The sequence below is a fragment of the Lepisosteus oculatus genome, chromosome 3 (genome assembly GCF_040954835.1).
Source record: "Lepisosteus oculatus isolate fLepOcu1 chromosome 3, fLepOcu1.hap2, whole genome shotgun sequence".
Lineage (NCBI taxonomy): Eukaryota > Metazoa > Chordata > Actinopteri > Semionotiformes > Lepisosteidae > Lepisosteus > Lepisosteus oculatus.
Window position 1 is genome coordinate 63,460,097 of NC_090698.1, and position 27,873 is coordinate 63,487,969.

Here is a 27,873-nt window from a genome sequence, read left to right on the forward strand (position 1 = left end):
TTGTAACTTAAAATCATATTTGCATATCGACAAAGTGAAATGTGCTTAAAACACATGTGCTTAAAAAATGTGCTTTAAATGTGCATAACATCATTTAAAATGTTTGTCCTTTCAGTCTTTTAGAAATCAAATAAGGTGACCAGACTGAATAATCTCCTCCCATTTGTAACCTTTCTTACAGTTCTTCACCACTTAAAGGTTTGGGAAGGGAGACATTTCAAGTGAGTGAGTGGACACACGATCAAATTCTTCAGTTAGGAGGGTATTGAACACTCATTGAAATGGTGTTGTTTTACTTGAAGGGAAGCTGTTTTGTATTTAAGCCTTAGCCTGTGGGCAACAGTAGCATAAAAACAACTTTCCTGGCATGTGGAGAAGTCATAGGGAGTGTCCCCTGGCTATATTTGCATCGTACTGAGCTGTATCCTAAAAATAAAACAAGAGGAAGACAGTTTTTACTGCTGATTAGGATAGTCACAAGGCTTACACCAAGAGACTGGTTTTCTGTGTATCATTAATGGGGAGTGCTAAGGCAAGGTAACTGAAATCTATGTTTCAGTATGCACTCTGATGCTAATGTAAAGTCACAGGAGCGGGATTTTACACTCATCTCACTGCAGAGCTGTAGGTTAGTATTTCATTTATTCCCATGCCTAGAAGAGGGCCACCAGGTGCAATCCATACAAAAGGGTATTAGCTTGTGCCTACTACTTGTTTCTTTGATAACCAATTAAGCTTCTTTGATAACCCTATCTTTTCATCGCTTGTTTGACTCATAGAATTATTCTTTATTCAAACTTTTTAGCTTAGCAAATTCTTTTTTGTATGCAGACACTCAGTTTCAAACTACTGCTCCACTTATTACCCTTTATAAATTTGTTTTTTTCCCAGATTTTAATATGACTTCTAAAGAACTCATCCAATTAAAGATTATAGTATTGTATATTGTGTAAAACAAAAAGTGCTAAAACCCAAAGGCTGCAGGTGTAGATCCTTATTATGTCCATTCCCAATTATGGCTGGGCGTTCCCAGTTATGGTACCACACTGGCCAAGCTCCATGAAGATTGAGTGGATTGTCCTCAGATTGCTGGGCAACATTTATCCCTGTCAGTGGCCAGGCGCTAGCAGGACTGCAAGCTGTCAGTGACAGCTGTGTGCTTCCTCTTGTTGGATTCCAGCCTCTAATATGTGTTCTCCAGACGTTGTAGTGTGAAAAGAAGAGAACCAACAGATAGCATGAAAGGGAACTGCTAGTGGTGACCTCTGCTGGCTGGATAGTGTATATATAATATATACTGTACAGTACTGTATATGCCTTTAGAGTAGAGGCCATGAGTTTTCAACCTGATGAATCAGCTCTTTAAAACATATGCCTGTGGTTCTGACAGATACAGTATGCGTGGGAGTGCAGTTACGAGCTGGATTGAACCGCAGCTGGTGATTTGATATTGGGGAAATCTGAAACCAAAATGTAGGTTGAAAGTGTTTCTGAAACAAATTCCAGTGATTAATGAAGAAATACCGGGGCATTATTGTACCCGCCTTTCAGGCAAACAGACAGCAATGAACGAAATCATTTACAAGTATAGAATCCCTATTGTATAAATGTATAGGTACACTACAGAATAAATGTATAACCACCTCCAAGAACGGGTGAGTTTTTAAAAAATGAAGTAAAATAGGCATATGTATTACACTTTCATTAGCCTTTTCTACATGTCAGCTACTTCCCCCCAACTCTCTTTGTGTTAAAATATGTGGGCTAAGATCCAGGTTCAAAACTGCACAGAAGGCAGTCTGGATTGGCCTTCTATAGCCAAAGCCTGCCTAGCAGTGAATATTATTCACAAAATGTGTTATTCAAGGTTATGGAAAATAATTGGTCCCAGCAGGCCCATGGTCTTTGCTAGACAAATACATTATGAAGCATTATGTAGAATTTAAGGCTGTAAAGTAGTGTTCATAATTGAATATCTCAATGTGCCTTGAACTTTTGATTTATTGGTAACATGACTGCTGCAAGAATCTATTAACAAAGAGATTCATGTCTTTTTCCTTTCGTGTTCACTTGATACTCTGGAATTATGCGAGCTGCCAGTCATTAGATGTGTACTGTATATCCATAAGGTAATAATAACTGGTTGGTTATTTTATGAAGATGGAAGCCAGAGACTGACTATGCACAATAGCAAAAACATTAAGTGCACCCTGTCCTTTCTTTTCATGTTTTTGTGACCATTAACTAGAAATCACACTGAAAAAGTAAATTATGCTGACATCACACAAAGAATGACTTGGTATTATGTTTTATAAGACAATTTTTTTGATCAATTAAAGCTTTATCTTGGAAGGAAAGTATTTGATTTTTGAGTTATTCTTTCTTACGTAATATGAACGAAAAAAGTAAAATGGATTCACTTTATATAGCATTTTAAATCTCAAAGGATCTCACTTTGGACCAAATTGGACTCACTTCAATTACCGTTGAAATACTACAGTCACCTGTGTGATGTACAGTATCCATTATGTACCACAACCCCACTAGACATCAGATGTAAAAGTGACAGATAACATCATCAATTACACTAAGGGATAAATTAATATAGGTCAAATTGTGCAAGTCCAGAATGGAATTTAACCAGGATGTTGGTATTAGCAGCAAAGGTTTTACAGATAGTGATCTTAAATGAAGTACAGTAGCAATAAAGTTCTTTGCCCAATGTCACTAGTCAAGTGCTAGAATATTGGACGTTTTGGAAATTCTGTTCCAGAGTTAAGAGTGCCAACTACTAGTCCAGCGCTTACAAAGGCAAGTTGGTTTTCCTTGGAAATGACCCATTACAGATCAGACCAGATGTAACCTTGCTTAGCTCCTGAGATCTGACCAGATCAGACTTGAAAGCTGAATGATTGTTGTAGTAAGAAGATGTTGTAATAAACTAGTCATAGAAATTACCCAAAAACCTCACCACATAAACCGGCTGTGATAAATTTTACATATGCACCAGGTCATCAAGTGATAGTGAGAGTGTGGTCAGCACAGTTTCTGATGCATGGGCTCATTAATATATCCTTTTGAATTGGGTGTGATGATGCCATACACCTCATTAGCGCCTAGCACTTGCATTTTGAAACAACCTTTCTAGGCCAGCATTTTCCTAGTGCAATCCTCATAGCAAACACTGAATAAATAAATCAACCTGATAGTTTTGTACACTTTTTAGTTATTGCAGACAACTGATGTACTCATAATAAACACAATAAATAGTTATAAAGTTATGATTCTGGAACCCTAACCAGTAGAATAATCATAATAATAACAACATCAATAAAGCCTTTAAAGGTAGCATCTCAAAGAGCTTTTTTAGTAGGCCTAATAAAATATAAAAACAAAGTAAACAAAGTTATAAGGATAAAAAATTACAAAATAAGCACACATTAGAAAGACACATGGTTAAAAGTGCAGCGGAAGACACATACTCATTAGAAAACGGAGCACACACGGACATTAAATAAATAAAAAAAAAGGAAAAGGAAGGTTTTGTGTTTAAAATGCACATAGAATTCCATGGATTTGGGACAAAGCAAGAGAAGACCCTGTCATCCAGAGAACTAAACCCCCAAGAGAAACAAGGTTTCAGTCATCAGTAAGATAAGAGCGGAACCATTTAAGTGTCAGTGTCCGAAAATCCAAACAGTCTCAAGATGGAAGATAAAAACGTCATGATTAACAGTGTCAAAAGCAGCACCTAGGTCTAGGAGATTGTTAATAACTTTAACAAGGGCAATATACAGTGCCTTGCGAAAGTATTCGGCCCCCTTGAACTTTTCAACCTTTTGCCACATTTCAGGCTTCAAACATAAAGATATAAATTTTTTATTTTATGTGAAGAATCACCAACAAGTGGGACACAATTGTGAAGTGGAATGAAATCTATTGGATTTTTGAAACTTTTTTAACGAATAAAAAAATGAAAAGTGGGGCGTGCAAAATTATTCGGCCCCCTTGCGTTAATACTTTGTAGAGCCACCTTTTGCTGCGATTACAGCTGCAAGTCGCTTGGGGTATGTCTCTATCAGTTTTGCACATCGAGAGACTGAAATTCTTGCCCATTCTTCCTTGCAAAACAGCTTGAGCTCAGTGAGGTTGGATGGAGAGCGTTTGTGAACAGCAGTTTTCAGCTCTTTCCACAGATTCTCGATTGGATTCAGGTCTGGACTTTGACTTGGCCATTCAAACACCTGGATATGTTTATTTGTGAACCATTCCTTTGTAGAATTTGCTGTATGTTTGGGATCATTGTCTTGTTGGAAGATAAATCTCCGTCCCAGTTTCAGGTCTTTTGCAGACTCCAACAGGTTTTCATCCAGAATGGTCCTGTATTTGGCTGCATCCATCTTCCCCTCAATTTTAACCATCTTCCCTGTCCCTGCTGAAGAAAAGCAGGCCCAAACCATGATGCTGCCACCACCATGTTTGACAGTGGGGATGGTGTGTTGAGGGTGATGAGCTGTGTTGCTTTTACGCCAAACATATCGTTTTGCATTGTGGCCAAAAAGTTCGATTTTGGTTTCATCTGACCAGAGCACCTTCTTCCACATGTTTGGGGTGTCTCCCAGGTGGCTTGTGGCAAACTTTAGACGAGACTTTTTATGGATATCTTTGAGAAATGGCTTTCTTCTTGCCACTCTTCCATAAAGGCCAGATTTGTGCAGTGTAAGACTGATTGTTGTCCTATGGACAGACTCTCCCACCTCAGCTGTAGTTCTCTGCAGTTCATCCAGAGTGATCATGGGCCTCTTGGCTGCATCTCTGATCAGTCTTCTCCTTGTCTGAGTTGAAAGTTTAGAGGGACGGCCAGGTCTTGGTAGATTTGCAGTGGTCTGATACTCCTTCCATTTCAAGATGATCGCTTGCACAGTGCTCCTTGGGATGTTTGAAGCTTGGGAAATCTTTTTGTATCCAAATCCGGCTTTAAACTTCTCCACAACAGTATTACGGACCTGCCTGGTGTGTTCCTTGGTCTTCATGATGCTCTCTGCGCTTTCAACAGAACCTTGAGACTATCACAGAGCAGGTGCATTTATACAGAGACTTGATTACACACAGGTGGATTCTATTTATCACCATCAGTCATTTAGGGCAACATTGGATCATTCAGAGATCCTCGCTGAACTTCTGGAGTGAGTTTGCTGCACTGAAAGTAAAGGGGCCGAATAATTTTGCACGCCCCACTTTTCATTTTTTTATTAGTTAAAAAAGTTTCAAAAATCCAATAGATTTCGTTCCACTTCACAATTGTGTCCCACTTGTTGGTGATTCTTCACATAAAATAAAAAATTTATATCTTTATGTTTGAAGCCTGAAATGTGGCAAAAGGTTGAAAAGTTCAAGGGGGCCGAATACTTTCGCAAGGCACTGTATGTGTACTGCAATTGTCTGAATACTGGTTGAAACGGTTATTTACACTAAAATGAATGTTAAAAGTTGTATTGCAACAGCACAAATGTTTGCAAGAAAACACAAGATAGATAAAGGATGAAAATCATTCTGGTAGTCCAGTGCCATAGTACATTTTTTATAGGAACAAGCATAACTGAATCCATTTTAAAGGTAGTTGGTACCACTCCAGTGCTCAAGGACTAATTTATTATGTTGAGGCCAGTAGGGCAGTGGGCTGAAAAGCAGGATTGAAATAAAACAGAAGGAATGGAATCTAGCAGACAGGTGATGGGTTTCATACACAACACCATTTCACTAGGCCATGCAGGGTCAAGATGAGAAAAGCAAAACGAAGAACCAGCAAAAACAAGACGGCAGTGAATAAGTATAGGGGTGGCAAGTGTGGAGCAGAGAATGTGGTGCCAGATGTTGTCAATCTTGGTTGTAAAAAAAAATGTTGCAAAGTTTGGGTGAGGCAGGAAATATAATAGGGCAGTTAGGCATTAGTAACCGATTAATGGGAAAGAAGGTGTCTAGAATTGTTCTGGTTATTCTCAATGATATGGGAGAAGTAACTGGATCTACAGTAGCAGACTCTGTTGCATCCTTGTATCCTTGTATTGACAGCAGCCATATCACTCTGCAACTCACAACTGGCAACCAACTGAAGCTACGCAGGTGTGAGCCTGGTCAGTACCTGGATAGGAGACCTCCTGGGAAAAACTAAGGTTGCTGCTGGAAGAGGTGTTAGTGGGGCCAGCAGGGGGGCGCTAGTGATGGGGAAACTATACTGTAAACAGGCTCCGTCCTTCAGATGAGACGTAAAACCGAGGTCCTGACTCTCTGTGGTCAAAATCCCAGGGTGTTTTTCGAAAAGAGAATAGGGGTATAACCTGGTGTCCTGGCCAGATTTCCCATTGGCCCTTACCAATCATGGCCTCCTAATAATCCCCATCTATGAATTGGCTTCATTACTCTGCTCTCCTCCCCACTAATAGCTGATGGGTGGTAAAACTTCTGGTGCACTGTGGCTGCCGTCGCATCATCCAGGTGGATGATGCACATTGGTGATGGTGGAGGGGACTCCCCTTTACCTGTAAAGTGAGTGGAGTGTCCAGAAAAGTGCTATAAAAGTGTAAGCAATTATTAATTAATTATTATAATTATCGTACTCAATTGAGTACTCCTTCCAAGACATTGAATATTATGCACAATACTGCCAGTCCCCTAGACCCTGGGCTGCTCTGGTACTCTGGATTTCTTTGACAGGTGTGCACTTGTACACCTTGCAGTAGCACTGGTACCTCTTCAAGATCATTGCAGGATGCAAGAGGCATTGCATCATCCTTGTCAAGCACTTTCATCCAGGTGATTAAAATCACTGTTTCACTGTGTCTACTTATAGTTCATGCAAAGTATTAGAAATCTAGTTTCCAGGTCAACTAGGACATACAGTAACTAAGGGAACGCATGAGAAATGTGATTATTCCTTGTTTGTTTAAGTGTAGCAGTGCAGGTTGCTGCCTTGCTTTGATTGATTAGAATGACTGCAGCTCTACTCGTCTGAGCCGTCTGATTGACTCTGACTCACAAGGAATACAGGAATACATTGTTGATGCTGCCTCTTCAGCAGGAAAATCCTGAGGTTTTTGATTGCTGGTGAGCTTAGAACTTCAGAACACAAAAGATAAAGTGAGCTGAAGTCTCTTCGTTGGACTCTCTTATTTAGTTAGCTGACATTTATTGATCCACAATTCGCAATCAGTTGCTTGATTAAGGCTTGCTGGAAATAAGCTTCTTTACTGAAGTGCAGTAAAGTAAGTGCAATTACTTACCAAGTGCAGTAATTATCATAGATAGGGCTGTTTTTTGTTTGTGGTTCCTCTTGTGTTCAATTCCATGAAATCTTTTTCAACTACTTCCCACAGCTTTAGCCTTGTCATTACCAAAGACATACAGTAACACCGAAATTGATCTTCTCATCGGGAGCATTTTTTTAAATATTGGTATTGGTTTATTTTGTGGGTGACCATAAGTTTTTGCCTTTTGCAATTTTTCCATTGCCTGTATAGGTGAAGAGCTTATATAAAAGCTGTATACTATGACATTGTATTAAATCAAAGCCTTATTATGCATTTAGAATGATAAGACAAGCATTACAGTATGTGAAAACCTTTCCCAACAATTGGGATGAGATTCAACAATTAATTGTGATGAAAACCCTTTTTACAAATGATGAAGGAAATGCAGGGAATATCATCTTGACTTCCCTTTTTTTCCAACAAATGTATCTACTGTGTTTACGCCCTGCTGTAGCCTTATCTCCTCAAATCAAATCTCAGAAGCTAAGCAAAACTGGGCCTGGTTAGTCGTGGGATTACAGACCTTCAAGGAAAATCAGTCTGCTGCTGAAAGTGGTGGACCGCTAGTTTGCTTCCATTTGGACTAGGATTTCTAATCCAACGCCCCAGTGTGATGATTGAGAGCAAACTGGACCCTTGATTTACCTTTGTCAGTGTTACAATGGGTCTTCAGTGGGTCACTGAGATATATTTCAGTTTTCATAAAGCTGGTAATGCTTAAAGATGCTATATATTTAAAGAAGGATGATGCATAGCTTTATATGGTAAATTATATAATTCATATACTGTAAACGTAACATATACATAGGAAGAGTGTAGCTGGGAGACACATAAACATTTTGTTTATAATTCTTTTATGCTTTCTTAAAACAAACAAATTGATTGCAGCCAAACTTTCACACCTTTCAAAGGCTTCCTTAAAAAGCTATCAATGGCCCTCATTTTCACATGTTACTGAGTTCACAGCAGCTACATAAACAATTCCATTTCCATAAACTCTTTTTCTATGTACATACCTTTGTACGATAGCGCAACAAAGCCTACAATAGGATTCCAAGTTTGGTGAGACGCATGATGATGTCATAACCAAGTGCACTTTACTGTACTTGCTAATCAGACACGTCTGATAATGACACATCCAGTAAGGAAGTGGGATAAGGGAACAGGAAGCTGGAAATGGGAGGGGACCTGGGAGTGCCGAGCATGAGGTCACCACTAAACTATGGTGACCAAAGATTTTATTTTAAGTTTTGGTTACGGTGTCTACCCAGTTAGATTTGCAACCTTTGAATACACAGAGGAAATATTGAGTGTTTTAAGAAAACTGCTGAACAAAATGTTCTATGGCTTTGACAACCCCATTGTTAGGTGACCATATATTCATAAGATTAGCAACATCCATGAGAGATCTTTTCTAATTTTTTTACATAGATTTAGCCCATTATGATAAACAATTGCCCTTTACCTAAAGAATTATTTATTATTGTGTGCCTACCCAGCCACGTAATTGTACTCAGTTGTTTTCTTTTAAGTTCTAGCAAGCAAATTATTAATTTTACTTTCAATTAATTATTTGCTCATTAGAACTTAAAAGAATCTCTACAGCTATTGAGATTGACTCAGTCTCTGTTGACTTTTATTTTACATGTGGCCGGAGATTACATCTACAGTATTTTAAAATGGCATCTTTTTATTTTTCAATGTCTAAATGAACTAATTATTCAATCATGGTTCAATTAAATCGTTTAGACTTCTGTTAGAATTAAAACTAAAGATACTGGTATGATGGGTTGAGATGGGGAAAACCTTGTCATAGAATGTCTTTTATTAAAAATGTAAGATTCAAGAAATAGAATGTCATTTAAGCCCAATTAGATTAACTAAAATTGTATTGGAACTACTGGACAGACATTGGTGGACATCACAGCCTATACTACATCTATTAGAAAATGTTCCTGTGTATTATTGCAAGATTACAAGCTCTTTATACATTGTACAAACCACTCTATTTAACATAACAGAAAACTCTCCACAACAGAAGACAACAAAAAGTGATACTTAATCAAGGAAAATATGATACTTAACTAAGAAATTCAGAGACTGATGATGGTAATTCACAAAAACAGAATTCTAATAGAAATGATAATTTCTTGCATATTTATATCTCTTTTCAACCCATAGCATTCCATATATAGGACACACTTCATTCACAAGTGTCTGTGTGACGCAAGTAGCAGTTCCACTACACAGCCATTCATGAAAAGGATGGAATTCATTCAAATTCAAATTCAATCACAACACCTGAGTGAAATTTAGTAAGGACACTGGGGTCAACACCCATACTATTTTGAACTGTGCCAGTCATATTATCTTTAATAATCATGCATTAAGGACCTTTATTTAGTGTCTCATCTGAAGCATATTATGCTTTCATGCTTATTTACAAATCATTGTCAATGAAGAATCTTGCAAAATTGTAATAAATACAGTATATATATTATGTATCTTTTTCTGTTTTACATTTGTTCTTAGTTCTAACATTCCACTTGAAATTTACAAGGACTTTCATGTCATTATATTCTGCTTGTAAATCTTCTAGAGCTACTAAATCTGTGCTACTTAAAAAATGGAATGCAGGTCAAATTTAACAGGCATTCTCCCTACTGATTATTGAATTTTACCACGCAGGTAATTTTAATTTGATTTGGCAAGCAACATTACTGGGAGTTTTCCCATGCAATGTTTGGAAAGATTGTGGAAGTCAGAATTAAATAGAAGTCTTGCTGCATAGAGCCCTAATGAATATTACTTTATTGATTCTATGCTCCATACACTTTTTTGTTAGATTAAAAGGTTTAATGTAACAGTGGGTTTAGCTGAATTGTTTGACATGTAATTCTTCATTATACCACTAGGTGTCAGAGCAGATCTGTTCTCTGGTCACAGCACCCCACAAAGATGTTTGAGAAGATTCTGTGTTAAAAAGCACCAGCTTACTGTGAGACTATTTGTCATGATTAGTAATATAATTATTGATTATAATTTTGTCTTTGTTTGACTGAATTGTCTTTCATTTTTCTGATGGACTCCAATTTTTGTATATAAAATTGGACTACATTATCCAAATAATGGACAGCACTCATCCAGTATAAAAATAAATAAAACCAAAAGCTAAAATATTTCCATATGTATGACAAAAGAAATAAAAACAGTCTTTTAATGGTGAATATTTTCCCAGGAGTAACTGGTAAGCAAACAGTTTACATGAACATCTAGAGCATTGCAGGCAAAAATAAGCAAATATGCTTAAATGTGAATTGAAGAGTTTTATCAGGGCAGTGTAACATATATAAGTATAAATAATTGATCTTGACAGTTACAGCACCAAATGTAAATCTGGAGTCCAAATGTAAATCCTAGAAAGACTAAATCACAAAACATTTTAAATCCATTTCTATAGAAACATATATTTAATACACTCGCTATAATTAATAATAATAATAATAATAATAATAATAATTGCTTACACTTATATAGCGCTTTTCTGGACACTCCACTCAAAGCGCTTTACAGGTAATGGGGACTCCCCTCCACCACCAATGTGCAGCATCCACCTGGATGATGCGACGGCAGCCATAGAGCACCAGAACGCTCACCACACATCAGCTATCAGTGGGGAGAATAGCAGAGTAATGTAGCCAATTCATAGATGAGGATTATTAGGAGGCCATGATTGGTAAAGGCCAATGGGGAAATTTGGCCAGGATGCCGGGGTTACACCCCTACTCTTTTCAAGAAATGCCCTGGGATTTTTAATGACCACAGAGAGTCAGGACCTCGGTTTTACGTCTCATCCATAGGACGGCGCCTGTTTACAGTATAGTGTCCCCGTCACTATACTGGGGCATCAGGACCCACATGGACCGCAGGGTGAGCTGGCCCTGCTGGCCCCACTAACACCTCTTCCAGCAGCAACCTTAGTTTTTCCCAGGAGGTCTCCCACCCAGGTACTGACCAGCCTCACACCTGCTCAGCTTCAGTGGGTTGCCAGTTGTGAGTTGCAGGTGATATGGCTGCTGGTTAATATAATTATTCATAAACATATTTTAAGGTGTGCTTGAGTGGATATACTGTATATTTACCCATACAGCAGGATGTCATTAAATTACTTTCACTTTAGTCAGAGACTCATTTGTTATTTTTGAGGTTCCTCACGATAAATTCCACTCTACTTGACCTGTTCACACCTATACACAGAGTGGGATTGTCTATGATTTGTTTAAAGAATTAATCCTTGAAATACTGTAGGTGTAACCATGAAAACAATGAATGCTTTAAAATAGAAAGGTTTCAAAGAACTTTTGCTGCAGTTCTCTGTATAATTTCACTTGAAAAAACCCTTCTAAGTTTTGAACAAAAAACCCAAAGGTACTGTATGTTAACCATGTTTCTTTCACACACCTGTATGCCAAACATGTTATTGAAATGGCATATGGTATTTTTAATGCAACAAAATATGAACTGTCACTTTTTAAAAATAGAATGAATTAACTTTTCAGAAAAAATATCTGCATAAATACTTAGGCTAAAGAACTACTGTACGTGTCAAAAGATAAATTAGCCTTCTTAATCTCCTTTATAGCTTATGTTACCTCATGAGTTTTTGCACAGTTCCACATAAATGTTTACATACCCTATAGCAATCAAATAAAAGTTATTTTTTTCAAGCAAGCCTTATGCAATAATTACTTCTCGACAGATTTTACTATTTAACTGAACCGTGAACTTTGGAAACATGAAAGCACAGGGCTGCACTGAATTGCATTGAATTTTTAAATTAATTTATTTGGTTGTTTATTTATGCGTCTCTTGACAGCAGTAAATATTACCAGATTATTTGTAGTCGTGGGAAGATTTCCATGCATTAGTGCCATTGTTACTGCTGACCAAATAACTTCTGTGATCAAAACAATGGCAGGAAACATTAGAGGGAGGAGGTAAAGTAGGTTCCTCAGCTAAAAGTTTCCTGATTGGCTGTAATGGTTGAGAATAACCAAAAAAGCATACCTCTGGGAAAAATTACGCCTGACTTTTACCACAGGGATAGTCCCATCCTGCTAAGCAATATACTGATTATATAACAGAGCCCGCAGTAGTGTCAATAACATACTGCTTTTCAGTTCCCTAGATGTGGAATTTTTAGATCCGGATTTACAAAAAAAAGTATCTAAGTTTGAAGCTTGCTTTGCCTGCCAGAGAATGTCTTTAATTGAAGCAAAACAATCTTACAACAGACTTTTTTTTTAAATGCAGATGTTTGATTAATGATTGATAATTAATGAAATGATGGTGGTGTTATTTATTATTTATACCATATTTAATCAATTCAAGGAATACAGTACATTGAGGTGAATAACATTTCTATTCTTTTTTTACTGTTACTTTTGCTTGTGTTTTAGTGATGCCCTGTGACTTTTATTATTTACATGGAAAGCTGGCTGTTTGAACAGCCCCCTGTCTTATTGCATTTCCCTATTTTGGTTTTCTGTAGAAGAATAAACCTTTGGTTTTCTATAATATCACGGCTGCAGTGTCATTCTGTCTTTCGAGAAAATGTGACACTATCCTAACTATCCACTATAACTAACAAGGGATTATTAACAGCCATGAAATCATAAGAGTGATGAAATCTCCTTGTTCTATATTTAATATTTGGATTTTTCGTCATGAAAATCAAGGAGAAGAAACTGATTTTTTTTGTTACCATCTAACTACACTATCACCCTTAAAATACTGATAATGACCCTTTTCATTTCTTCTTTGTTTCATTATTTATTTTATATAAGTATCTTTCTATAAATAAACATAATGGTATATTGTTGTCATTTGTACAATACATGAAACCACCTGGATTCAATAGATAACAGTTTAATTTAAAACTCTATTCACTTTCAATTATTCCCTTACATACAGTGTGAGCAGCCAGCAGAGGAGTTAGTACGAGATAATAAAATACTTGTTCCACTGCTGTGCACAGCTATGAAAGCAAAGAAGATGCTCTCTGTGTTGTCTATGTCAGTATTTGCCTCACACTGGTTTGTTAAGAAATGTTATAATTAGACACTTTGTCACTTAAATAAATAAATAAAATGGCATATAGGGTCATATTATTGAATTAAAACAGATTGTAGGTGTGTGTCATTATGCGTTTTAGATCTGATACATTAAGCTAAAAATTGCAGGTCTAAGTCTGTGCATCAGTTTGATGCCTCCCGAGGAATTAACAGCTGCAGTTATACAGTAGGGGCCCTATTAAAACCTAGGGATTTGTGCTACAATTAAGCAACCCACTTACTGTACAGTACCTCAAATGACAGACTAGATCTATTAAATCAAATCAACTGCTGGCAATGATAATAGCTTGGCGTTTTATACAGGGAGGTATCACTTCTTTTCCTTCTCCAAAGGGTAACAGCCAACTCCCCTGTGTAGCATCATGTAATGTAGCCTTTTTGGCAAATGTTGATAACTGATAATTAAATTCAATGTCAAGGCGAGAACAGATGCTGAAGTGAAGGCAAGCCTTAGCATAATAATTAAAGGGAGCACGGCAAAAGTGAATTCAATGTTTTATTTCGTTTTGATTGAAGTAAACATTGAATAGCTCTTTGCATGCAGTACGGAACAATCTAAACTAAACTTACAATGAATTCTAACCTCATAATCACCATCAGCATTATTAGAAGTGGTATTTTTGTTAAAAATACACAGCTTTACTTGTTCACCATATTACATCTGAGAGGTGTCGATCGATTGAGAGTTTACCTTTATTTTGCTGGTTGAAATAGTAATGAAACCTCAGCATACTGTACTGACTAGAAAAATTGTACAGTCGCACTGTGTAGTAAGGCAAGACTTGTGTTATTGTTATGATCTGAGTAAGAAACATGTACTCCTGTAGGTCTTCTTTAGAACACTGGCCTATTACTCAATTCAAAGTAAAGCACATTTCTGTTCAGTTTTTACCTAGCCATTAGTACCATGACTGATCCCAGTCTTTTTTATCCAGGGGGGTGGAGTGGTGGCACTGTGGCTAAGGATCTGTACCTGTGGTTGGGAGTTTGCTGGTTCAAATCCCGCAGCCGGCAGAGGAGTCCTTCTCTGTTGGGCCCCTGAGCAAGGCCCTAAGCCCCAACTGCTCCAGGGGCACTGTACAATGGCTGACCCTGCGCTCTGACCCCCATTTTCTCTCCCTGTCTGTGTCTCATGGAGAGCAAGCTGGGACAAATTCTTAATGCAAGAAAGTGATTTTATCTTATCTTATCTAGAGGAAGACAGAATGAACAGCTAATCAAATATTACAGCATACATCTTCTTAATCCCCTGTCACCAAATGTGCTTATTTTTCACCTGTTGCATTTTGTCAGGCACACAAGACACATGTTGATAAATCTCTGGCTGACAAAATATCAACACCTGCAAAATTATAATGATAGGTTTCATTTACTACTTAAAAATCACTTGTTTCCTTCTGTTTCAAATTTAATATGCACTTGACCCTGACCCTGGCACGTTAATTCATAACATGAAGGGGAAGTTATTATCAAAAGTATTAAGCTTAAAATTAATTTGGAAGTCAGAGTTTACTGTAAAAAAGTTGATAAAGCTTGTGTAAAATTGTTTTGAAATTCTACATTTCTTGTTCTTGAGTTAATAACAAATATTTTAAACAAGAAAGGAGGCCATATGGTCCATCTACTTAATTTTTGTTTCTCAGAGACTAATTGATCCAAGGATCTTATCTCGTAATTTATTGAAAGATGCCAGATGTATCTTTCAATTCAAGTCAAATATGTTTCTCTTTATTTTCCCTAGATTAGAGGGAGAGATCTATCAATTGGAACGCGAAGAATCACAGATTTCAGCCAAGGAGCAAGTTCTAAGAGAAAAGCTTAGAGAGACTGAAAAATCCTTTGAGGATCTTCAGAAAGTAAGTAAAACTCTTTTCAAGTAAATAGGAGGAGAAGGCTGCATGAGTCTGCTTGGAAATTCCAGACATCTTTCAGCATATTTGGTGGCTCAGCCCTTCTTCTGCAATTGGGGTGTGGTAACTGGCACATGTTTCACATTTCCGGAAAAATAGGATTTCATGGGTCTCAGGGTTATTAACTCTGCAGCCTTTTTCAGTAAAAACTGTAAATGTACAGTACTGAATATTACAACATAGTGATAAGAAAACAAAATAAATTCCTTCATAATTTATATATAATATAATTTATATTTATATATTTATATATAATCCTTCACTACTTCATTTCTTTGTACTACCACTTAAAAGCTGGAAAAGTACATTATAATTACAAAAGACACATAATGGACCAACCAGACAGAAGTTGTGGGATGCTAGAGTGACTTCAGCATAACAAATTACTTTTTAATTTACTTTTTTGTTTACACTATTTCAATTCTAATTTAGTTACATTATGCCAAAACAGTAGAGCTTACTATACACTGTGGATGTTAGGCATACTGTATATGTCCTAGCTCTGGAGTGAATGTATTCTAGTCCAGAAGATCCCAGCTGATCCCAGAGATTACAGGCAAACTTGCTTAACACTGTAAAGGGGCCAGGACCACCTGGCAGGATAGAGATCAACCAAATTGTGCTGGACTTGTGTGAGGCCCACACTTTACAACATGTGTGTGGGTAGTTTGTTAAGGTCATGCAGCATGCAACATAAGAAATAGTAAAATGAGAGAATGCCATTCAGTCCATCCAATCTCTTGGGTAGTTAATTGACTAGTTAGTTAATTGAGGGATCTTATCTAGATATTATCTTATCTGAAAGAAACAAAGGTATGGCTTTAATACACACATACACCATTCGTGTAAAGTACCTCATCTCTCCAGTTTTAAAATCTGTATTGAAGACATTGCAGAACCTGACAAGTCGCAATGTTATACATTTCAATTTGCTTGATGTTTACACTTACGGTTATTTGGGTAGATGGCTATTTAACCTAATTGTAGCTGGATGTCAGAAAATCAAGCTCTATATCATACCCTTTTTACCAGGAAAAGACTTTGCCTAAGTGAACATTTCAAACACATGCTAAAAGCACTCTCTGCCATCAAACTCTCAGTGGCATCTGTGACGCACCACTGCAGGTGTAATCAAGTTCATTATACTCAACAGCCTATAAATAGCTGCAGCAATAATATTCTCTTGTGGTTCTTTTAACATTTATCTAACAAATATTCAAGCAACCTTCTTAGGAGTCTTTCACATACAGTACATGTAGCTCAAATTTTACATACAATATGTGGTAAAAATACAGTGATGTATTTTCTGCTAAAATTATTTCTCTTATTTTGCTTTATAGAGTCTTCTGAAGCAAGATGGAGGTATGTACCTAAGCTATTGAATTAACCATTTACTGTAAAAATAAAATGCTGTAAAAATATAAAAAAAATAGTCTGTGCCAACTCACTATTTTTGAATAATAGAGTGCCGTTCATGACTTATAACACAGGTCAAAGAACTGTAGAATTTATAAGGACCACAGAAGCTAAAATATGTCCAACTTCATTAAATATTAAAAAAATATTTATATTTAATATAATTGGAAAAATTACTATGAAAAAACTAACCTAAAATTACTATTACTACTGTATGTTAATGTGTTTGTTAAATATTGAATTATACATATATTTTATATATATACTTATCAAAACAAAAGTACCACTTTATACTTGGGACTTTTAACACTTTATGAGTTCAGGGAGGTATCAAGTCTTTTTTACTCTGAAGTGTTGCTGCTCTAAGACAATTGTCTTATAACTAAATATGAGTTATAGTTATAGCGCATCTCGAAGCTTGCACTTCTTTGTGAAGCAGTGTGGGGTCAGTTCTGCAAAACATGAGCCCCTGGACCATTTCCCTCTTGCCTCAGCTAGACTTTTGAACTTCAGTCACGAGGCAGTGACTCTGCACTTTGTTTACTTTTATCCACCTATTCAGTGTGTATCCCCCTGGCTGCAGGGGCTCATTGTTCCCAATAATACATTTCCACAGGCTTTTGCTGCCTAAGCACAGAACTACGAGAGAGAGAGAGAGAGAAAGAGAGGAGAGAGAGATAGAGAGATAGAGACAGGGAAAGAGAGGGAGGAAGGGGGATTGGGTGAGTGCCCCAGGGCTCTTACTGCTGACCTCTGGTGTTACTTCCTCTTCTCTGTCGACAGATGCGGTGAATTACATTTACTCCCAGATTCCTGATTTCCCTGAACACTACTCTCAAAGACCCGAGGTGGCTTCTGGAGACGGGCGAAACCCCAGGAAAACTGGTAGGTCTCAGTGACTGTAGGGAGCAGTAGTGGGCAGCCAGCCTGTGACAGCACGGAGATTACATTGAAGGGCATGCAGCATGACAAACATGCTGTCTAGATACTGTATGTACACATCGAACCACAAATGATGTCTAAACCCATATAAAGTGCATTAGTCTGATACACTCAACGTTACCAAACTCGGTCATTAAGCATTTAGTGAAAGCTTTTGCAGCTGTGACTCAGAAGTAGAATGTCATGGGTTTTAATGGCTTGCTTTTAGATTTGACTTACACCAACAACCTTGTCTAATGTTCCAATGATCAATTCATCCATTGTTTCTTCAGGATTTTCGGAGGTGAAAAATTTTTGTTTGCTGCTCATTTGCATGTGCAATATTTATATTAATAATTGAGAACTGACCGCTGCTACCATAATGTACTTGTTTGGACAAACTATTGTGTGATTATCTCTGATTGTTGTACTGCTTTACTGTACTGAGTTTTACCATTCTTTTTAACTAAACTTTGCTGAGCAAATCTTATGTATGAAATCTGGCAGTAAATATGCCGATAACAAACAGCAGTACATTCGTTTTATTTTTCTTATTGGTTGTGTGGAAACTTCAAATGAATAAACCAGTCACAGATTGTTATTAACAGTATTTAATATTATTGAAGTGTGATGCTGTTCCTTGTACTTGGCCTGTTGACTTAGGTTCAGTAATACAGATGTTAATAGTTATTTGCTAGAAGCTGTACTGTATATTTCAGTTGAGTTCTTCATCAGTTACTGTATTTCAAGCAAGACATCTATTCATTCCCAAATATAAAATGGTAAAGTCTAAAAAAAAACTGCCCTCTGTAGTATGATAAAATCCCTGATGAACTTGCAAAATAGAGACTTAATGAACAAGAAAAGCATTTGTTATGTCTCCGTTCTGACCTGATTATGTCAAATTGTTAATTAAGTGTAAAAGCTTTTAAAGAATGATAGAAGATGACCTTTTCAGTAATGTCACACACAAAGATGCAATTAATATATTTAAGAACTAAAGGTTGGTTTAAGTTTCAATGGCATTCATCATTTCAAAGCAGCCTTGTCTTATTCTTATTTGTTAAAACATGACTCTTATCAGAGTTCAACAAGACTGTAGTTTCTAAAACTGCATGTTACAAAACAGATAATAGAATCTCCCAATGTGTTTTCTACTACTAAAGCAGCACTAATCAGATAGCTATGAACATATGATTTTATTGGAGGTGTGATACACCAGTAGAAAGATAAGTGACAGTTCCCTACTGTATATGTTGACAGAAGATGAAGATTTTGTAATGATAAAGCACATGCAAATAGGAAAAATACACTTTGCTGAAGCCTGTATAAGAGGAATCATGTTATTTTAATTGTAATAGCCTAATATTGTGGAACATTTTAAGGGGAACTGCGACAGTATTTTTATATTTCGGGGCTGTAAAAAATCAGCACTGACAGTTCATTTCAAACCACATTGAAAGTAAGACATACACAGTAACATGTAAAACCTCCAAATTACATCAAAATTTCCAGGCGTCCACAGCGGCATATTGCTCTTATTGTTTGCTATTCAGAATGAGGCACCAAAACATCCAGTGATGTGAAGTGGCCCTATTACACTGTAAACAAGCACGGTTCTGAACATATCTCTTTTTATCCCATAGAAATATTGTTCTTAGTGATAAAATCATATTTAATGCATGTCTTAACTTAGGTCTTAAAAATAATTATGATAAAAAGGATCACTTAAGTCATGAAGACAGATTTTTTCCTTTTTTTCTATCAAATACTGATATCACTATCAAATATGGTATGAATGGCACCTGGTTTGAGCACAAGTTGTGGTTTAGTATCTGAAATGAAAATACATTTAATATGACCAACTCTCAGGCTTTATAATCATATAAACTCTAAAGCAGAGAAAAGTACAATACACGTGTCCTCTCCCAAATTAACAATATTTGAAAAACAATCTATTTCTGTTGCAATAAAGCAGATGCTTCAGACCAAGCAAATTTTTCTACTGTATTGATTAAATACAGTATTAAAAAAGATGACACATACAAGACACATGCAACAGATTTGGAACATTTCTGTGGTGAAATGTCTGCTGCACAACCTGTAATTATTCACTTGTACAAGCCCTGTTGGTAGAGCTTGAGACTCATAATCTCAGGGTAGTGAGTTTGTGTTCTAAGTCGGGTGCCAGGTCCTCCATGTTGGAGGTTAGGCGCTAGGCTAACAACCCTGTCTCATAAAAACCAAATGTTATGGTAACATGTAACATGTTATGGTAAGGATGTTGCTGCCCCTGCATGCCGGAAGGCATAACAGGCAAACATCCATCCACATCGTGTTGAATCGTGCTGAAGTCAGTGGGACCAACATCAGTGCCCATGTTTATTACCCACTCTTGGCTAGTTGATTATGCTTTGGAAAAGGAAACAGTTTGACTTTCTGCTGATCCAATCCTCTGTTTTGTGTGCAACCACTATGTACTGCAAAGCCAAATCCTTTAAAATACATACGTGTGTTGAGAAAGCCAAAAAAAGACTAATGTTGTTTGGAGACCAAGGTTCCTTTTTTGTTTACAATGACTAGTTAGCAGGAAGGGTCTATCTTACATCATAATTCCTGTGATGTCTTGCATGTGGTGAGATCAGAGATTACTTTCACATCATTACTTTCAGACAGTACTTTCACAAATGTCATGGTTTCATGATTCACAATTTTATACTTAATTCTGAATTTGTAAAATTTTGCCATACTTTCAATTTATTTTGTTACCAAGGTTTAATAACCAGTCTGAGAAATTGGGACTGCAGTTCCCCCTTAAAGTCCAACTTTTAGAAATCTTATTTGCTGGTTAGTGGGAACTTACCCAAGGGAAAGGAAAGGTTCACTCACTGGCTACAATTTGTCTCACAATGCTAGTCTTCTTGCAACACTCATTTGAACATTGCTCAACTTTCATCCAAAACGCTGGCTAGACTGAATTGCAAATAGGCTAATTTCAGGAATAAGGGAATTTTCATAAGTTAGTGGCTTCGTTGGATTAAATGGTAGTTAGGCTCAAGAGGTAGCAGCAATAAAGATAGGTCTGCACTGTAGATTAAACATAAGCATCATTGTAACCATTTCAGAATGAAAGGATGTCGCTTAAGAAGACTTAAGTCTTCATAGTATTCCTGATTCATTACAATGACATAAATAGGATCATTATATAATATGAATAAATTAAGTCATATTGAGGTATTTAAGGTAAAATAATTGCCTTTTATTTTTTCTTTAAAAGATGGCTTTACAAATGAGGTTTTAGGACATTCAAATACACTTTCTCATACAAATAATATGCAATCCTAAAAGGCATTTTGATTCACAAACATTTGAATAACAATAATTCACGAATGTAAGAAATGAAGAAATGTTATTAAAATGTTGTTTTGCTATTGTTCTTATCTCCAAGTATAAACCAGACAAATGCATATAATTGAGAATTTCTTCTTTTTTCCCTATTTAAGCAATGTATGCAATGGAGATTAATGTCGAGAAAGACAGGCAGACAGGGGAGACCAAGATCCTCTCTACCTCTGCTGTGAGCCCTGAAGACGTCCACCAGAGAGGTGTGAAGGTCTATGATGATGGGAGAAAGGTGGTGTATGAGGTTCGCTCAGGAGGAGCCCCCACCTTAGAGAATGGTGTCCATCCCTGGAGCTCCACCGATGTTGATGAGCTGATGCAGCGAGTAGGACAGTCTCAGACCAAAGGAGACTCAGGTTCTCCTAGAGTCCTGGCCACCACTAGTGGTGGCTACCCAGGACCAAAGGAACAGATGGTCCATAAGGAAGCCAAGTTGGAGATGGTGCGCAACCCCCATGGCAGGTTGGTGGCTGGAGATCCCAAGTATGGTGATGAGGTGACAGAAGTGCCAGTGGCCACTTCAGAGAAGCCAGTAACCATGATTTTTATGGGCTATCACAATGTAGAGGATGAAGAGGAAACCAAGAAGCTACTGGGTTTTGATGGCACCATTAAGGCCGAGATTGTATTGATTGACGAAGATGATGAGAAGTCCTTGCGAGAGAAGACGGTCACTGACATCTCTACAATGGACGGCAATGCTGCAGACCTGGTGTCTGGCCGGCCCCTGTCAGATACCACTGAACTGTCCTCTGAAAGCAAAGATGAAAGCTCGGCCAAGGAAGCACAACCTGCAGGTATTGAAAAGAAAAAGCGCTGTCGGTGCTGCACTATCATGTGACCTATTCCCCCTTTCCTTCCTAGGAGCACATTCTCTAGTTTCCTCCTCCCTAACCTCATCTTGTACTAACAGCACCTCTACTACTGTGACCTGGGAAAGCACACTCTGTTCTCTCTCTCTTGAGCTCTTTTTGAATTGGCTGAATTGCAGTGACACTCTGTAAAACATTTTCCATGATGAGGGGGGAGAAAGGGAAGTAGATTTGGAGGTGTGAATTTTCTTGTTTGTGTTATTAATGACATAAGCAGAATTCTAGACTTCAAGGTGGGGGGGGGGGGAGTAAATGTCATTTATATATACAGTACATATGGTAATTATAAAATAAAAATCCATCAGAACAAACATTTTAACCAGATTATATATTTTAGGCAACATTTGTTAAACATTTCCACTCCATCTTTACATAATAATATAGCACATAAATTTACACAAAAATATTTATTCACACACAATTATCTACAGTACCTTTTCATGTCCACATGGCACTTACAGAAGAAACAAAACATATTACATTTGTTCAGTGGCCTTATAAAGTGAAACATCAAACTTTTGCTGAAGCCTGAGCAATTAACTAGTCTTCTTTCACAGAACTGAAATTACCTATTGTACTATTTCTTTGGAAGACACAAATCAGAGGAGCAGGCTATGTACGTAGGCTACACACAGTACTAATACAACAATATAGTTTATTGTTTTATTTAAATACCACTTGCCTTTTGGTATCCGTGCCTATTTCTTCAAAAATGTGAGTAGTAGAGGTTTATTTAAGACATGCAGTTGTATTTGAATGTGCTTTGATAAGAAGCCAATGAATGGACAGCTTCATCCACGAAGAAGAGATCGTGACAACAAATCATAAGTGCTTGGATTTTCATAACTTTTAACAGTTGGCTTTACCTTGGGTTTTAAAACTATTTTTTCTTAAAACACCTTTATTGTGAGGTTGATTGTGGGCTTAATTCCTACTAAAGGGTGTCTATGAGGAGAGCGTACTGTACTACTTCTCCCCTTGTTTTTATAAAAGTCAACAAAAAATTGGGTTCGAATTTTATATTATTTAACTTCTACTCGTGGTAGGATTTTTCAGCAAAAAACTGCCTATTGAAGCTTTCCAGCTGCACTCTTCGAGTTTTCCTAACTTTGTGCTCTTTTCTTTCTGTGAAAATAGTACTTTTAATATATTTTTAAAAGGTTTATTCATGTAAAATAGTAGAAAATTAGCCACTGGCAACTCTTTGGGGAATAGAATGATTTTCTGCTTCCATTCCTCTTCCATTGTGGCAATTTTTCAAATCAATTTTAAAAAGAAGAGGCTGCAATGACCAAGTCCCCAGTTTACATTTAAAGTTTACCTGGTGCTAAAATGTGGGGTACCGGCGTCACTGACTGTTTCTTTTTGAAAAATGATTTTTCATTAATGCTAAAAATAAATGTATTTTCAGTTACTGTATGTGAAAATTTCTAAAGTAAAAAAGCAAAGTGCTTTAATTATCTCTAAATACTCGAAAGGCATTGGCTCCATTATTTTCAGTATGATGATGCTTTGAAAAAAATGAGACATGTATTACTAATAAGATGTATTTTAAATTTCAATTTGTCATTATCTCATTAATAGGCTTTGCAGAAGGACAATAATTTTGCTAGCATTTTGTATTTGTAATCTTAGGACAGAATTCCTGAATTATCCTCAAAAAAAGTCCTCAAAAAAAGTAAAAGCCATGCTATCATTAGGAAATCTAAAAAATATAATAAAATACATGTTATTTGATTCAAAGTAAAGTGCCAAAACTTAAGGTACAGTTAAAGGAAGGGGAGATAGTTAATATAATTACAGACTCAGATGAAATGACAGTGGCTAATGTCTTTAAGATCCTGGTTTAGTGAAATTCCTGGCCAGTTCATACAGCCTCAGTGAAGTGAAGGTTCTCTAATATGATCATGAAAAGAGATGTAAAACGTTGCTGGCTGTCAGTTTGAGTGGAATGTCTCCAAAAATTGTTTGGCAAACAGGTAGAATTTAGTTGAAAAAGGATTATTTAGTTATAATCTTTAGAAATAAGATGATACAGTACACATGTGTTGGTAACTTGTGTATATTCTGTATATGAACACAAATTTTATTTAACACTTTCCCTGAATATTTGTATAAAGAGATTAAATTATGTAATATACATATTTATATATAATAAAATATATCTATACATAATAATATAATCTTCATATGAAACAAATTCTTAAATTCAAATATTCACTTTTAAGACCCTTTTGCTTTTTTATTAGTCTCTCGATATTTTTATGTGTTTGCTTGTACTATACTTTAGCAGTTTGTCTGAGCACCCCAATTCCTGCAAGAAAAGTGAAAAACATTTTATATGAAACTTTGGTGACACCTCTTTCCAAGCTAAGAGGTATGTCCCTACAGTTCAGCACTAGAGGGACCTGTAGATGTTAAATCAAAGATACTGTTCCTTAGTAGCTGAAAGGTATCTATTAATGAATAAAAACAGCATTTTTAATTGGGGTCTCTTTAAAAATAATTATGTGAAGTCAAACAGGATTTTCCCACATGAAATTGTTATGGTGGAACTTAATAGTGTAAATTATAGCTTTTTATTTCAGCCTTTTCATCTTTTAATTTCAAAAGCCATTTTTTCTGTCTTATATTAATTGTAGCAAAAGATCAACAGGTGTGCTAAAAGAGGCCACATTTCTTCATTTTTGGATTCAGTTCATAGGACACACACACAAATACGTTTCAACAATTTAGAGTAAGCACAATCCCCATTTAATCATTTTAAATCTTTCCTTTCATTTGGTCAGAAAAAGTGAGTGCCAAGCATATTATGTCTTTATCTGAAAATGCAGATACTGTATCTGTTTTTACTTTTCTAAAGTATGCTTTTACCCCCAATCAAATGTGTAATTATTTCACTATTGATCTTTTAGAATCAGATACCATAATACTTTTTTTTAGTTAATCAAACCTTTTTTATATTAAAAACATTTTGTCAGATACATTATTTTTTTAAAGTAAACACTTCAGGTCAACATTAAAACATTTTGTTATCCATGTTTTTTTTAGATAAATCATATTGCCTACAATATTTCTCCCAGTGAGGCTGTGAAAAAACATTTGAAATTCATTAATTCATTAATTACTTTAAACACAAATAGTAATATTTGTCCAACAAAGACCAGGTACTGCCTTTAGGTTTAAAAACCAAATACAGAAAGAAAAGAATTGCAACCCTAATGCTGGTATTTTCAACTTTGCAAAGTATTACTATTTATGTAACATATATACTGTATGCAGTGTGAATATAGATATACAGTAATGTGCCATTCTTGTTGCTTACCTTAGTTTTAGATTTTAGGGAAACTGTGTCTATACAACACTCACTTTTATACTTTTCTTATTAAAAAAAAACATATACAAATTCAAAGGCTTCGTTTTAATTAAGTGGGTCATATGTGGGTATTTTTCATGTATATAGCATATATTATTTTTTATATTTGTCAATTTAAAGTTTATTGGTTATGGCCCTCATCACTGAGGCCCACAAAACCACAAAGTCATGCTGGAGGGACCAAGACTACTATTTAAAAAAAAACCTTCTATGGGCTTTTCCTACTTACTGTATGGTTCTTGAAATTGGAAATATTTCTGTCTGCTTATTTCATAAGAGGCTAACATGATGAGAAAAGCACAGCTCATTTAATATAATAATGATGTTCTCCGTAATTTGAACAGCATACTGTAGGTTTAGAGTGTAGGGCACTAGATTTGTAAACAAAGTGTAGTCATTGTACATATTACAGATGGTTTAAAGTCTGATAAAGAATGCCATGGTTTATGGAAAATTTCATAGAGACAAACCCTGAACACTTCTGATTTCAAGAATCAAGAACTACAGATCATCTCAAGAATTCCTATAGAGCACATGTTCCCAAACTACTGTACATTGCATCTAACTTACACATTGGATTTAAATCAAGACAGAAGTCTTGTGCTCTGAGAGGCTAAAACTGCCACAATGATGTTAAAAGTGAGGGTTGAAAAACATGTCCCGCAATTAATACTTAAACACGTAGTACTTTCATCTTAACTGAAAGGGAGAGAATACTTCTTTACATAAAAAAATAATAATTGAATTATGTTCTATTTCAACTATTACACAGTCCTAAAAGACACAAGCCTAATAGAGCCAGTTTGTAGTTGCCCATGTTAGCAGATTGGGTTAATCCAATAAAAGAATTGTGTTTGTGGATGGGTATGGACTATAAAGAAAAGAGGATGGTTAATGACGTGGCTAGTGTAGCAAGAGCTGTTTTATTATGTGGTGGAATGGAATATAGGAAACCCATTAATTTGTGATAGATGTAAAAAAGTAATTCCTCGAATAATAAAAAAAAACATGTTTCTATGGAAGCATATCAGCAATGCTAGTAACAGATGATCCTAAATAAAAGAAAATTAGCAAAGAACAAAAACTATCATTCCTCCACTGTTCCTAAAACCATGAGCTGGAAAGTAATCCTAGCAGCTCTCCTCTAACCAATAGTTCTTCATTATATATTGGTTTGTAAGCAATACTAGATTTCTTAAATACTGTGTCTGCTTAGGTTGGGATATGCTGTACTTGAGTTGGGAAGCACAGTGGTACAGTATTTATCATTGCTGCTTTGCAGCGCTAGAACCCTAGGTTCAATTCTGGACTTGTGCTGCTGCATGGAGCTTCTATCTGCTTCTGCGCAGAGTTTCATCATGTTAGTCGGGTTTTCACAAGGTGCTCTGGTTTCCTCCTACAGTCCAAAGACATACTGGTAGGGTAATTGGCTTCCCGGGAAATTTGACTTTCCCAGTGTGTGCCCTGCAATGTACTGGTGCTCAATCCAGGGTGTACCCTGCCTTGCGCCCGTCTAATCCTGCACTGGATGAAGCGGTTAGAAAATGAATTTGAGATTTCTTTGATTTGATTAAAATTATATGTATTTGCATTTTAAGCTTATTGATTTAAAGACCCTTGCTTAAATAAAAAATCTAAACAAAATTGACTAACCTTTTTCCAATGCATGTTTTAGTTTTATTGACTGTGAAAAAATGAAAGTAATCCAAATGGTTAGATCAAGATTTAACTTATCTAAATGGGGTATTATGTTTAACACTGTCCATTATTGCCACATAATAAAATGTATTGTAAGAGAACAGTCAGGAATATTGAGAGGTTTTAAAAGCTTTGGCATACAAACTTATAGAAGATATTGATAGCTGGACCCTATTAAACTATGATACTGTAAAATGTCACTTTATACTGGCATTTCAAGATGGGTTTATTTGGCTGCATGCACTAAAGCTAACACTTTTTTTTTCTGAAAACGTTTTGAAGTTTTAAAGAAAATATCTAGTCCTACTAGGAAGCCTTATGAACAGTAACTTCTTTGTCTTACAGTACTCACATTGCCACATATTAAAAGGATTGAAATATTAGACATTCGTATATGAAATATAAAACATTTAAAAGACAAATCATGTTTACAGTGAAGCAAGGAGAATTTTAATACAAGAAGAAACTAGCAAGTGCTCATTTAAGCCAGAATACAGTGTATAAAAATGTTTTATACAGCAAACATACAGCATGTTCACATTACAAGACTATGAGCCAGCTACACAGGATATTACTATTCCTGATATTATTCTACATTCTAGTTTGTGAGTTACCAGGGAGTGCAAAGAAACCTAACTGGTCTTCAATTACATGCAGCTATGAAAGATTACTGTTACAGTTCCTCATGAGACTGGACGTCTGAATGTTGTGTAGCACACAGTTTTCAGTAGGACACGCACTGCCAAGTAGCGCTCTGAAAGTAGGATTGCAGCTTCAGTAGTGTACTTTTCTGTCTGAGCAAATCAATGTGAATAAAAGAACTTGCAATGGAACTGC

At 36.3% G+C, this 27,873-nt stretch overlaps 1 protein-coding gene across 3 annotated transcripts in view; it reads left to right on the forward strand.

Annotated features, from left to right (window-relative positions):
- Positions 1 to 27,873, forward strand: part of palm2akap2 (PALM2 and AKAP2 fusion) — a 161,225-nt gene that overhangs the window by 64,375 nt on the left and 68,977 nt on the right. For all 3 annotated transcript variants that reach the window (XM_015362791.2, XM_069187343.1, XM_069187344.1), the window contains 4 exons: positions 15,183 to 15,297; positions 16,692 to 16,713; positions 17,551 to 17,652; positions 21,192 to 21,887. In XM_015362791.2, coding sequence (XP_015218277.2) covers positions 15,183 to 15,297; positions 16,692 to 16,713; positions 17,551 to 17,652; positions 21,192 to 21,887 — 935 coding nt within the window. The remainder of the gene's footprint in view (positions 1 to 15,182; positions 15,298 to 16,691; positions 16,714 to 17,550; positions 17,653 to 21,191; positions 21,888 to 27,873) is intronic.